We start from the raw sequence: 13,967 nt of genomic DNA on the forward strand, positions 1-13,967 counted from the left end.
GCCCCCTTGTCCATCGCCATGCCCAACAAATCCTAAAATCATTACATTCCAACAAACCGTATCCTTCTGAGGTATACAATTTAATATCTTTCTAGCAACATCCAAATTCCTGCATTTCTCATACATGTCTTTTTAAAGAGTAGTCTGCACCTGAACACTAAAAAGCAAACCAACATGATTCAAATATTGATGAATCCATATCCCAAGTTCGGTTTGCATTAGTTGAAACATCAAAAGAGCTTCCTTAAAGCAGTTGTTCTCTACATACCAGAAATCAAGGCCCCCAAATCCTCTTATCCTTGCTTGGCGCTTGTCAAAGAGCATACGAGCTTCCTCGACCTCTCCCAGTTTACAATACCAAGAAATAGTAGCAGTCCAAGACAAGACGACTCATTTTGTCCGGAAATTCTATTAACCACGTGGTTTTGAAATCGGTACCAAAAAAATCGTTATATGAAAATTAACTATTATAGCCGTTGGATTAAGACTATAATTTTTAAAGGGACATAAAAACATTTGCCAATAAACTAAAGATTTAAAAAAAAAAGAAAAAACTCCTGAGATTTTGTAGATATTATTTTAATGTGTAAATAGATTTATAATATTAATCTACGCTTAATTGGGATCTGAAGTAGAAAGAAAAAGTTGGGCCATCTATACAAAAATAAAATAAAATAAAATGATTTTTATTTTACAAATATTCACCACCAGTTATTTTTGTTTTTTTAAAGCATATTTATTTCACTTGGAAAAACTAACAAAATCCATTGTATATATATCACAATTACTCTTATGATATAACAAAAAATGGTCTTAAAAAAAATTTCTTGGTCACCTAGTCTGGTAAATAAGTTTCATGGTAACTCTTCAATAAATAATTATAGTTCCCCAACACTAAGAACATCCTACCTACCTGCAAGAAAAGATAAAATAACATATATATATATATATATATATATATATATATATAATGTACCATATACCAAATATTTAAAATAAGCCCTATCTTGTTCTTGGGCAAATCATCTTGAGGTCCAATCTTGCAAACATCCATTACATTACTCAACCTCAACTCCTCCATTCCTTAATAATAGAGCATGCCATTTGCATTTTGAAGCCATGAGTGGGGCAATTAGCTGAAATTCGTGGCAGCATTTGATTGGTTAAACTCCTCAAACCAATAAGAAGCTGAACAGTATTTAAGTGGAGCGAGTTCCTGCAACTGGAGCTACAGACGATCTAAAATTAATCCTTCTCTGTACTTAGGTAAATCATCTCTCTCTCTCTCCTTTCATTTCTCTTTCCCCTCTCAATCCCAATACACGGTTTGACTGCGAGAGAGAGAGAGAGAGAGAGAGAGAGAGAGAGAGAGAGAGAAATAAAAAGGAAAAAGAGCACCAAATTATCTGGAAATCTCACAAATATATTTCCTCCAATCTATCCTCTTCCTTGCCCCCGTCGGAAACCGATTGAGGAAGCGAAAACAAACCCAATCTCTTCGCCTTCCCCAGTCCAAGGATGAGATCTTTCGGCCGATTTCTAGGCTTTCAATCAAAACGCACCTCGGGAATCTAATGCCGGACCGGAGAATACGGAAAGATCCTATCTTTCGTGTGCGCGCCTATTGATCTCGCCGAGCTCTTCTTCGTTCCTTCGCATGAGTTATGCTTAGGATCATCATTGGGTCGTCTCCTGACTTCGCCACGAGGACGACGACGTGGCGGGGCCGCGTTCGACGATGCAGATCCGGTTATCGCCGAGCATGAGAAGCATCACGATCTCGAGCAGCAATGGGGTTTTCGACTTGATGAAGCTTAAAGCCGCAGCTCGCCACAGCTCCCATAGGACCCTCGTCCACACCATCGTCATCCTTGCTTGCATTCTACCCTTTGTCTTCATACTGATGGCTGTGATCACCCTTGAGGGTGTCAATAACTGCTCCTCTCTCGGTAAATTTCGGATCTGGAGTTAGTTGATTTCGTTTAGGCTAGATTTGGGAAGATGTGGTTGTTTCTGCATTCGTTTTTTGGAGTATTTGACGGTTGTTGATCATAATTCTTAAATTTGATGGGTAATTTGGTACGCTGATCTGGGTTTGGGGTGCTTTACTATTTTGTGGTTCAATTTGGTTGTTTCGGTATCTGAATCTCTATGTTTGAGCTGAAGTTACCCCTTCTCATCTAATTTGGGTCTGATTTGTTACACTGGACTTCCTTTTGTCGTTGGGTTATTTCTATTTCGGATTGCAATAGTCTTAGTTGGGATTTGTGCCACTTTGATTGCGGTATCGATCTATTCTGTGAGGGAGTATGCCAGGTTTTCGATTTGTTATCTGAATTGCCTGATTTAGCTTTGGCAGAGTAATCTGCAGTTATATTTCTCTGTGTCCACCTGCTTGTATGATGGGGTTTATTTGGGATTTCAGTTGTTGTACTTTTGGTCTTATTTGTAGCATACGCTGTTTTTTTGCCCAGCTATGGTTTCTGAGCATGCGTATTGTACCTTTCCTTTCTCTCGTCTTTTTCTTGATGATATTTTGGTAAATTTAGCTGGAACCAAAATTTAGATTCATTAGATCATTCATGTTCATCTACGACTAACAGCTTTATTGGATTGTTCAACTTTCACTTTCTGGCAAGATTTCACATTTTTCAATATTTTCATTCGATCCAATGGGCTCCCAAATTTTAATTACAGACAACTATTACATTGTATTAATCTTTCCATGCTTCTTCTTATTTATTATGTTTGCCTCAGTAATTACATCTTTCACTAAGGATGGAGACAAGTGACCTACCACTTAAGACTATTTTGTTTTGAGTTCCTTTCTTTTGAAATATATACTGGTCCCCTTTTTGGTTAGTTATTTATCAAGCTGGATTATGGTTGGTGTTATGACTTTCTTGTCATCATTATTGTGGAAACTTTTCGTCTGATCTCTATTGCGTTATGTAATTTAATGAATATGTATTTGTTTCGGTTTCTTCTGTGTAATGACTTACATGATTTAACTGCTAAGCAGCAGCTTGACCTTTTCCTGTTAATCACATAGTAAGAGCATGCCAGGTGGTGCGCTAAGATTGGCTACTGACCTGGTTTGTTGAATGGTTTAACTCAGCTATTTGTCATCCTGTCTTGTCATTTTCAATTTTTTCTTCAATATTTCGACGGATACTTCAATTAGGTCCCTAAATTCAATACCCGTGCCAGTGCCTGTAAATTAGGATGAAAATCATTAAGCTTTTTTTTTTTCAAAAAGGAATTATCTACTCTTTAGTGAGTCCAGGTTTATATTCCAAATGTTAGAAACTTATGTCACGTAGCAAGCACGGTTGTTATGGTTCTAGAATAGCTTACTGGTGACTGCTTTCTGCTTAAACAATACTGCAGATGAGATCTGCATGAGAGAGTCAGCCATTTCAGGCTAAAAGTGCCTGTGTAAAATTGAAGTGATGAAGAAAACTCTAGCATTAAAATAATTTCAGAAAAATTAATGGAGTTAAATATGTTGCACTTCCAAATACAACTTGCAAAGCACCATTGGGGCATTGTGGCATACTAAACTCATCCTCTCTTGTTGTAAAATAAAAAGAAAACAGAAATATCATGATTAGATGAAATAAGAAAAATCATGACAAGAACCATGTAAGGAAAAAATGCTTCACAAAAGATTGTGATCGACATTATTAAAAATTTAAAATAGATGTACACCATCTCCAATACCAAATATACAAATACTGATGTGTTCTGGAGGTCCAGGAAGAAAGGAAGGAAGAACCAGCTAATAAGTGGAAATGCACAGATCATACCACCATAATGTGTATGAGAAACTAGTTAATAATTGAGCCTATCGATCTTGATCAGATCTTCTAAGAATTTTCATGCAAATTGGTGTCTTTGAAATCTAAATAGGATATAAACATTTTATTATCAAACAACAGTATCTTCTGGCCTTCATGTATCTGTAAGAATTCTTAAAACATTGTCTTATATATATATAGGCTTTAAATGTTGTTGTCTAATTTAATGACTCATTTTGGATTTTCATCATATATGTTTATCTGTAGGTCCTACTAAGGGGATACTAGCTCGACTCTTTCTCCTCTCCCTGCTGTAGAATTGTGTGTCTATATGCATGAAATGCCATTTCAAATAACTGTTCTTCTACATTGTGTAACTTGAACGTTTTAAGGGGCTTTTATAGTTTGATTTAGTGTGATGATCTTGATATTGTCTCCTTTTAGTTTTATTAGATATTTGTATGTGTGGTTAGATTTTCAAGGGTGATGTTTCTTCTCATTCAAGATATAGTGCCGTTGCACCATCTGTTGGTAAAATCCTTTTGTCATTAACACCTTTATGTTTGTTTCAGATTGTTTGGGAAGACGGCTGGGCCCTAGGTTTCTTGGAAGCCGTGGTGATGACTCGATGGTATTAATCTGCTCTTTACTATTGATTCATGATATTAGTGTGAAGAACATAATTTGCTATCTTATTTTGGATCACCTAATTGTACTTGTACAGAGGGTTGTCAGGGAGTTGTATAAGATGCTTGATCAAGTAAATTCCGAGGAAGTTCCAGTTGATATGAAGGTGCCAGAATCTTTTAATGAGTTTCTCTCTGATATGAAGAAGAACCGCTACAATGCAAAGACATTTGCTCTAGTTCTGAAGGCAATGGTATGCTAATTTTTATTATTGTTGTCAATGCAGTGTTTCATTGGATTATTGTATCTGCTAAAATTGGGATTAACTGAATAAACTTGCTTCCCTGAGTTACTTCAATGTTGAACAATCTCCTTTGTTCTGATTAGCTGTATGGGAATCATGTAAAAGAAGTTCTGATAAGTTGTCAACCATGTTTTGTGCTTAGAGTGTTCTTATAAGAGATAAGCAAAGCTTTAAGGTTCTATTGATATAAAAGGTTATAACTGCTTCTGATATAATAGTTGTTTTGAAGCTTCTCTCTCTGTGTCTTTCTCTGAGTTGCAATTTCAATAATGCAGATGGAAAATATGGATAGGGAGGTGAAGAAATCAAGACTGGCAGAACAGTTGAACAAACATTTTGCAGCAACTGCTATTCCTAAAGGAATTTATTGTCTTTCTTTGAGTTTGACTGATGAATATTCATCCAATGCTCATGCAAGAAAACAATTGCCATCTCCTGAGATGCTGCCTCTTCTTTCAGATAACTCGTACCACCATTTTATTTTAGCCACTGATAACATCCTCGCAGCCTCTGTTGTGGTCACATCAGCTGTGAGATCTTCTTTAAAACCTGAAAAGGTAATCTTTCATGTCATCACTGACAAGAAGACATATCCTGGTATGCATTCATGGTTTGCTTTGAATCCTATTTCCCCTGCCATCGTTGAGGTGAGAGGAGTCCACCAGTTTGATTGGTTGACAAGAGAAAATGTACCTGTTCTTGAAGCAATAGAAAGTCACCGTGGTGTCAGAAATCACTATCATGGAAATCATATTGCAGGGGCCAATGCCAGTGACGACCCAAGAGTTTTTGCTTCAAAACTGCAGGCCAGGAGTCCGAAATACATATCTCTGCTCAATCATCTCCGTATATACCTGCCTGAGGTAAGATATATTATGCATTATGAGAATCTTCTTACTGGGTGGGAAAAGATGACAAAATGATTGCATACTAGTAGGCTAGAGAACCTGCCAAGAGAAGAAAGAGTGTGAGTAAAGATGACAGCTTTTGCAACAAGAGTATGCATGCGTCATTTCTTTATTTTAATTTTTCTGAAATCTGGATTAACAACAAGAAATATTCCCCAAAAGTTAAATTAAGAACTTTTTCGTGAGCTAATCACAAGCATTATTGCCAAATAATTTAACCTTAGCAAAGTTAAGAATCTTGAATATTTGATAATAATGTGAGTCAGGGCTTTCATCCAGATACATCATACTCCACTGGTTTAAAATGTATTCTTTTTTCTCTTTCCTTGAACCTGTCTCATTTTGCTAAGACCTATTTAAGCTTACTCATAACATGTGCAAGCAGCTATTTCCAAACCTCAACAAGGTGGTCTTTCTTGATGATGATGTTGTAATTCAACGTGACTTGTCACCATTATGGGATATCGATCTTTTTGGTAAAGTAAATGGAGCTGTTGAAACTTGCAAAGGTGAAGATCGATGGGTAATGTCTAAGCGCTTCAGGACATATTTTAACTTCTCGCATCCTCTCATAGCCAATAATTTGGACCCTGATGAGTGTGCATGGGCATACGGGATGAATATCTTTGACTTAAATGCGTGGAGGAAGACGAGCATTCAAGAAACATATCATTACTGGGTGAAAGAGGTAAAATTCAATATGTACACTATTTTTATTCATGTTTTTCCTATCATACTTGAACGTTTCCTTTTAGAAAATGCAAAACATTTTATTCTATTCCCTTGGCCAACATAATTACTGGAAAGAAGTTGTAATCTTCTGTTATTTATCAAATAATTCAAGTATAGTGAATAGAACTCCAGTCAACTCAGTGACAGTCTTTAGTATTAATCTCTAGTATTGCAATCTTTGGATAGCTCACCACCATTCTGTATTCAGCTGCTAGTTTTTTAAGATATTGTTTCCAATCACATACTTAGAAAATTGTGGAGTTGAGTAAGAATCTAAGAAAAATCTTCACTTGCTGCTCTTCTTGTATATGCATGGACTTGATTTCTTGTTTCATGTTTTGTTGCATTTACTTATCTAAACTTCCTAAAAGCAAAATATAAAAAGCAGTCATTTGTTAGTTTGTTAGACACCTCTGAAGCTCCATTTCCAATGTCAAATGCTTTCTTTAACCACTTTCTTGATAGCTATATTGCCCTTTTGCTTTTCAATATTTTGATATAAACAGAATACAGGGCCTTGTTCTTACAAATACACTCTGGAAATCGCAAAGGCAGTACACATAGAACCCTAAAATTCTTATGTTCATCCACCCAGTTCTAATTCTGTAACATATTTAATCTGATTATATATAACTTTAAGCTTTAGTTCTTTTAATTCTTTTGAGATGCAAAAGTTAGATCTCTCTTTGAGGAACATTGGTGGCTTCGAAGATCCTTTTGGCAAGGAAAGGGAAGTTGGTCTTCTAATGTCCAATACATTTATTATCTAAGTTTACTGATGAAAAGGAAATCAAAAAATTATGAGCTAGTACTTTGCATCACTGTATGAAAATTTCCAATAAGCTATTCCATGACCTAGAATTTGCGCTGCTTCCCCACTTCTCTTCTTAAATACACTTCCCCCAGTCTGGTCTGTTTAAGTATTGGCCAATCCATTTGTTCATTTAGATGAAACTTGAATACTACTGGAAATTCAGCAGTTTGGTGGTCAACCTCTGTATAATATGTTTTTCTCACTTCTTGTACACTGCTCATGTTAAGTGATCTCCGACTCTTAATTTCTTTAGTGTAACAGTCTTAGATATTGTGAGGAGCAAAGACAGTAACATACAAATCTAAATATTCTTGATGTATTATAAAGCCTGGTTAATTGCTACCTTGCTAATCCTTCTCTCTTTTTCCTTGTTGTAGAATCTGAAGTCAAATCTCTCTCTCTGGAAGCTTGGCACATTGCCTCCAGCACTTATAGCTTTCAGAGGGCATGTTCATGCTATTGATCCATCTTGGCACATGTTAGGATTGGGCTATCAGGAAAAGACAGACCTTGATAGCGTACGCAAAGCTGCTGTGATCCATTACAATGGCCAATGCAAACCATGGCTGGAGATTGGATACAAGCATCTCCAGCCATTTTGGACCAGATATGTGAATTACTCAAATGACTTTGTTAGGAACTGTCATATCTTGGAGTCTCATTAATAGACCACTGAGAGGGAAAATAAAAAAAGATGAAACTTACAAGGGAGATGGAGGGTTCATTTCTTTGCAGCTCAATGGGGGTCAGTTATTGTGGATATCAAGAAACTGGTCTCGTGATCAATGCCCAATGCCTTCAACACTTGCTACTCCGTAGCCAGCCCATCCTTTTAACGTAGCAACGACATTCCTAGTTGCATTAAAGATTCTTTCTTCCATTTTGTATCATAGTGAATGGATTTCTATATAACTAGGGTAGTTCTCAATGTCTTCTAGAGGGGTATAATATGCCTACTTGGCATAAATGATGCTGCCCACGTAGCCATAAAGAGCGCAGCATAATACACGACCTACTCTCTGGGAGCAAGTTGGATATTTTGTTTTCCAAGGCATTCATAGATGCTGTTACACCATTTTTTGTTCGTCTGTTCTTTTTTATGTTTGATAATTTGTTACATTTTACCTATTCAGAATCCATTATTTGATTTAGACGACAAGATTATTATGTTATGAACCCCAATTAATTTATGGGGAACTCTTGGATATTTATCATTATTCATAATAAGATGATGGAATGTGCAGATAAGTTTTCCTTTGCTATTCACAAAATTGTGCAAGGTCAAGATTTTGCCTCACAAGTTTATATTTGATACATATGGAAATTATCTCTGCATTCAAATAGTTGAAGTAATTCACTCCTTATATCCAACAATTCAAGACTGGAATGTTAGGGCCCAGAAGAGTGGATGATGAGAAGCTACTTTGGAATTGCCAAGCGTAGATTGTGGAAAAACTTGTGCTAGCCTTTATCTTTTCTTTTGTTTGTCTTTTCTTTCATTAAACTTGGGAAATATCCTGGTTAATATCAAGGTAAGCCGCAACAACTAGAAATAGTATATTTTCTCAAACACAAAGCAAAGAATTCCAAATTGGGTGTGTTCATTTGTTCATGTATGACAGGAATGCCAAACTAGCTTCACCAAAGACAAAGTTGGGCATGATTGTGTACTTTTAGATCACATATTCACATTATCAGAGCAATAATGAATAAATCAAAGAAATTTCCCTGTTATGGATTGTCTAGGTGAAGGTCAATCCAATAAGTGGCTGTCCTGCTTGCCCTAAACTGCTAAATTGCATCCTGAAAGGAAATCCCATAGTGGAAAATATCCTAAGCAGGATATAAGATATTGCCCAAGATCTCCTTGTTTTGAATTTTTTCGCTAATCAGTCTAATGATGCATGTAGCATTATTCTTCGGCATCACATATCATCACATCAATATCAAATGGAATTACCATGATTCATCATCTGCAACTTTGTTCTTTATAAATGACCTTATAAGCAAATGAAAAAATCAACTATATAAAACCAAACTAAAACAGAGGACATAGCTCTATCAATATACATTCTTCGCCTTGATTCAAGTAAGAAATGTACCTGAGTGACAAGTCTATGACTATTGTCTTTATAGTTACAGGGAGCTCAAATAGAACACTGGACTGTACAAAATCCATCCTCCTCTCACTTCTTTCGTCCTGAAACAGTTTTCTTAACAGCCCCTACTGAGACCAAGAACTCATCAAGTGATGATAAGGTCTTCATATCATCTGGGGGAAAGTAACTGGCTGCCCTCCCCATAATGGAAGCGAAGAGAAGAGATAGCGAAGGCTTTGTCACAAAGCGCTCGCCAAGCAGTTCGTCAAGAAAAGCAAAAGCTGCCAAGAAATCCGACCTGCCTGCATTTATAGGTGCAGCAAAATGGGCAGGAATTATCCGCTTAAATCGCCAGTCTGCGGCAATGCTATCAACCCAATCCCTAACCTGAAATTTTTTTAACATATGACAGGAGTTTACACCCGGAATTGCATGTCTATAGCTCAAACATATGGCCATTAAATATTGACAAGAATGTCACTGCTAGCATTATATAGAACTAGAGAAGAGATCAAAGATGGCAACAGGACTACATGTCACTAAAGGTCAATACCTATTATGCAAAGAGAGTATGCATGCATTGCAAGGTTGGTTTGCTACAGATGCTGGAACTCAAGGATATGTCTATAAAAAAAATTGCATACACCTGTATCTTTATCAAAAAGAAACTTTATCATAAATTTTATGGCAGGATCACCATGGGAACATGCTCAAGAGTCAAGCCCAGCTAAGTGCAATGCATAAGAAGATGCAAACACTATGTTGGAACTTGGAAGCATCATTATCTAAGACTGAAAATATTCTCTCTTACATACACTTTCTTCCATGCACATACCAGCCCTGAATGTACCGTATCCATATATAATTTTTTTCACTCTCTAAATGATGCTCATTGTTAACATTTAGTAATTTTGACTCAAAAAGAATGTTTGTAGAAACCACTCACAGAGTCATTAATGAGTAATGAACCAAAACTGCGCAGTTAGGAAATAAGTTAGAGATTAGAAGGCCTTATATTCATGCTTGATCGCATACCTTTTCTGGAACCTTGCTGAAAACTAATGTCTTGACAATTGGAGAAACTATCAACTTCTGTGACATCTGTGCAAAGCTTGCATTGGGTTCCAGAAGATTCGAAGGACCTAGAAACAAGATTTGCAGGACCATTCTCTCCCACCCTAAATGATGAGAAAAGATGAGATTTACCCATAACAGACAAAGAATGAAAGATTTGTTACTGAAAAAACTGGGGACAAATTGAGCAGCATAATTACACTGCAATATATGTAAAGAATAAAAAAAATCAATGAGACAGAATGCTCCACAGCTGCAGTATATATAAAGAATGAAAAAAAAAAAATCAATGAGAAGGAATTCTCCATGAGAATGGGAAGAAGTCATCCTCATAATCATCATCCAAGACATCTTCATTTAGATTAAAAGTCTGCTCTAAGTCATGTCTCAATATAAGAGGCCTCATGGTGATATTTGACCAAATTCTATAATCAGTAATCGCCTGATATCGACTTCCACATATTGCTGTCACGTTTCTGATAGGAGTGAATTCAAGTGAAAGTAGAGCCTTCCTTGAGGCCCATATGGCAGGTTAGCAGGTTCTAAGAATTGCCATAATGATTGCAGTTAAATATTACACGAAGTGTGAAATGATACAAAAACAAAGTTGCAAACTATATGGCCAAGAAAGATGGGTTATGCTAATAAGTAGAACAAGTGGCACATTCTAACACAAAAACAGGCATCTGTAAGAAACAAAAATTTCCAAGAATATGAGTATTTGAGTCTTTGAATCTTTGATTAATACTAAGCATTAAACCCTGGGCACTGTCATACAAGAGGAACTATCGCAAGGATTTGAAAAGGAAGCTTTGTGGAGAATACCACAATTCTTTTGCAATAGGGCATAAAATATCTCAAATGTCCAAATTTTGACTCACAAGCCAGCTACGTAGCAACATTATAGCCTAGTTGCGCCTTCCATCACCATATTCCTGAATATCGAACTGTCAATCTGTAAGACTGTAACTATTATCCAGGAAGAGTTCAGATCTTGTTTCAGAAATCTGGTCAAACTCTTCCAGCCTACAATAAATTGATACTAAGAGCATATATATATAAATTTAAAATCACATTTATCTTCCTTCTGCTTAAGAGGAAAACCTCCCTACAAAGTTGTATCTTGGAGGATCATTTGTAACAAGGTGGAAAAAAGCAAAGTGCCAAACTTGCTCTGTATATACTCCTATAACTCCTTCCTCCTTTTTATTAGAGAAGCAAAATAGAGATAACATCTTTATACCACCAAGCTAATAATACACACACACACACCCAAAAGAAGGCAGTACCTTTCTGACGGTTAAACTTATTGTCCACGACAGGTTCCTCAACAACTTGCTTTCCTTTGCTAAGAAGTTTCACTGCCAACCCGTTCTTAGCAGATGCCAACAATGACTCCTTGCTAATGCAATCTGGTGGCTGCCTTGGAACAAAGATTACGGCATCTGTTACCAACAATGTTCGTGAACGCTTATGATAGAAAGCTACCTCGACATAAGGCCCAATTCCTGAAAGAAGTGAAACCACATGATTATAAAGCTAAATCCTACATAGCAATATCCATCCATCAAATAGTAGCTAGATTTTAGCAATGCATCAATGCAGTGTTTTTGTATAGAGTATTAAGGTCAATCCAACAACACTAACAACAACAGAAACATAATAAAGAAAAGCAACATTAAGGTCTGTCCTCATACACAGCTTGTTAGAGCAAAATGACTTAAAGGAGGGATTTGAAATGCAGAAGAAGATAAAGCAAGAGGAAAAATGAGGACTATACCAACTTCTGGTGAGCTAAGGACCTTCTGTTCTATCTCATCAGCCCAAGGGGTAGAATCATCCTCATCTCCTAAAGCTTTGGCACGGAAAATTCCAAAGAACTCAAGTGGCAAATTGATTGGCCAACTCCATTGCCTTGGGGCCACCCAGATTTTGGCTTTTGGGAACTTCCTTGAAAATGGCCCCACAAAGATCTTATGTTCATATGCAAAAGTTGGTAGGACAATGTATTCCACAGGAGCATCTAACTCCTTCAAGAGCTGGGTTACCACAGAAGAAAATGGAATAAGTAACATGAATGTCTCTAATCTCGCGAACCATAGGAAAATAGGGTGCATTGGTGCATGAGGCTCCTGGCGATGTGGGGCCTAGGAGTGTTCAACACATTTATTGGAGAGGTTGTTTCCTTGAGTCTAACTTGCACAACCAGACTGCTCATAGCAACCCTTATTGTCACACAAAGTGACACATTGTTGATAGCTAACACTAGCAATTATATCAAAACAATGTAGTATTATTTTTTCCTTGTAAATTCATGTACATTTGTTCGACAACTACAAAGCCTATAATACCTTGAAGTAAAAATAGAGATTAAACTAGCTTGATATCTCAAGAATCATACATAAATAAGACTCGAGGAGACTCAGGTCGTGCAACTACCTGAATGCATTCCTTAGTTGGAGCAATTGGTGCATGGATCCATAAACCTCCAGATTTCAGCTTGATGACAGTCATCCGAATGTTTGTTGAGACGCTACTAAAACCCAATGCCTGCTCTTGTTCGAAGAGCCATATACAACCTTTCACGGCCTGATAAAAAGAACAAAACAATTCATGATTAATTTAAAAAGGTTTCTTCATTGTCAAATAAACTAATTCAGTACGAATCTCCAAAAGGAAATGTGAATTCAACTTTAACCTCATGAGAATTAATCATATCTAAGTCCGAACATTAAGGTTTCTTCCATCACTCATTTCTCAAACAATCTCCATGTAAAATATAATACGCATTTCACCGCTCCACCGGAAATTCATTCTCAAATTAAAAAAAAAAAATTAAACGGACACAGTCGCCATTTCACAATATCTTCAAAACCCAACATTCCAACAGACACAGAAGGCAAATTTAAAACAACTAAACGAAATAAGACGAATTAAACGGACGTAAGTCGCTAACAAAACAAGCTCACCTCGGTTCTTGTTGTGCGCCGTTCGAGGAACGGTCCAAGTGGGAAGGGGAATCCAGTGAAATTAAGATAGAATCTCTCAGAACCACCTCTTCCACTGCTTGAAGTAGCGGAAGCGACCACCAAACCGATCGAATCCCGTCTCCTCCTCCCAGGTGTCGACTCAAAAAGGAATCTTTTACAAAACCCACCTGAGGATTGATGGGTTAGAGCTCCAAAGGAGAGGAAATTCGACGAAAGAGTAGTGTTTGGAAGAGAAGCAGAAGCAATGGCTGCTGCCATTCTTCTCCGTTGCCTTCTTTTTTTCCTTCTAACCGCAGTCGTAGTAATTACTAAATTTTAGTGTCTTAGTGTAACGCATGGATGGATTCGGGGACACGTGGTGAAATATAAAAGGTTATAGAGCCGCTTGTAGTGGCTGAGAAATTTTGGGGAGGGGAAAAAACGAGGAAAGAGGCAAAAAAATAATAATATAAATTGAAAAGATAATCCAGTATGGCATCGACAGCACAAGATAATTTATAAAATAGTAACAATAATTCTTACATTTTTTGTTTTGATTATAATTCAACTATATTTTTCATAAAATCGCAGAAAACAACCTATTCAGGGTGTTTTTTGAAAAATTGAAAGAAAAAGTTTT

The 13,967-nt window shown here is 36.8% G+C and overlaps 2 protein-coding genes across 2 annotated transcripts; one reads left to right on the plus strand and one right to left on the minus strand.

Moving 5' to 3' along the window:
- The first annotated feature begins 1,323 nt into the window (after window positions 1-1,323).
- LOC140759004 (probable galacturonosyltransferase 14) lies at window positions 1,324-8,440 on the plus strand. Its single transcript, XM_073095446.1, has 6 exons — window positions 1,324-1,949; window positions 4,373-4,431; window positions 4,525-4,680; window positions 5,007-5,594; window positions 6,025-6,327; window positions 7,563-8,440. The coding sequence occupies exons 1-6, from the start codon at window positions 1,739-1,741 to the stop codon at window positions 7,848-7,850; spliced, it is 1,605 nt and encodes a 534-aa protein (XP_072951547.1). The 5' UTR covers window positions 1,324-1,738; the 3' UTR covers window positions 7,851-8,440.
- A 798-nt stretch (window positions 8,441-9,238) lies between these two features.
- LOC140759724 (uncharacterized) lies at window positions 9,239-13,659 on the minus strand. Its single transcript, XM_073096357.1, has 6 exons — window positions 13,328-13,659; window positions 12,798-12,947; window positions 12,139-12,397; window positions 11,648-11,866; window positions 10,320-10,462; window positions 9,239-9,671 (listed from the first exon to the last, which is right to left on the minus strand). The coding sequence occupies exons 1-6, from the start codon at window positions 13,604-13,606 to the stop codon at window positions 9,372-9,374; spliced, it is 1,350 nt and encodes a 449-aa protein (XP_072952458.1). The 5' UTR covers window positions 13,607-13,659; the 3' UTR covers window positions 9,239-9,371.
- Between the last annotated feature and the right edge of the window lie 308 nt (window positions 13,660-13,967).

The sequence above is a fragment of the Typha angustifolia genome, chromosome 4, assembly GCF_048772165.1.
Source record: "Typha angustifolia cultivar Huaian chromosome 4, ASM4877216v1, whole genome shotgun sequence".
NCBI lineage: Eukaryota > Viridiplantae > Streptophyta > Magnoliopsida > Poales > Typhaceae > Typha > Typha angustifolia.

Coding starts and splice junctions, on each gene's coding strand:
- LOC140759004 (XM_073095446.1), top strand. CDS start 1,739: ATGCAGATCCGGTTATCGCCGAGCATGAGAAGCATCACGATCTCGAGC. Junction 4,432..4,524: donor GCCGTGGTGATGACTCGATG/GTATTAATCTGC, acceptor GTACTTGTACAG/AGGGTTGTCAGGGAGTTGTA. Junction 4,681..5,006: donor CTCTAGTTCTGAAGGCAATG/GTATGCTAATTT, acceptor TCAATAATGCAG/ATGGAAAATATGGATAGGGA.
- LOC140759724 (XM_073096357.1), bottom strand. CDS start 13,606: ATGGCAGCAGCCATTGCTTCTGCTTCTCTTCCAAACACTACTCTTTCG. Junction 12,948..13,327: donor GGCGCACAACAAGAACCGAG/GTGAGCTTGTTT, acceptor TCTTTTTATCAG/GCCGTGAAAGGTTGTATATG. Junction 12,398..12,797: donor CAACTAAGGAATGCATTCAG/GTAGTTGCACGA, acceptor GTGGTAACCCAG/CTCTTGAAGGAGTTAGATGC.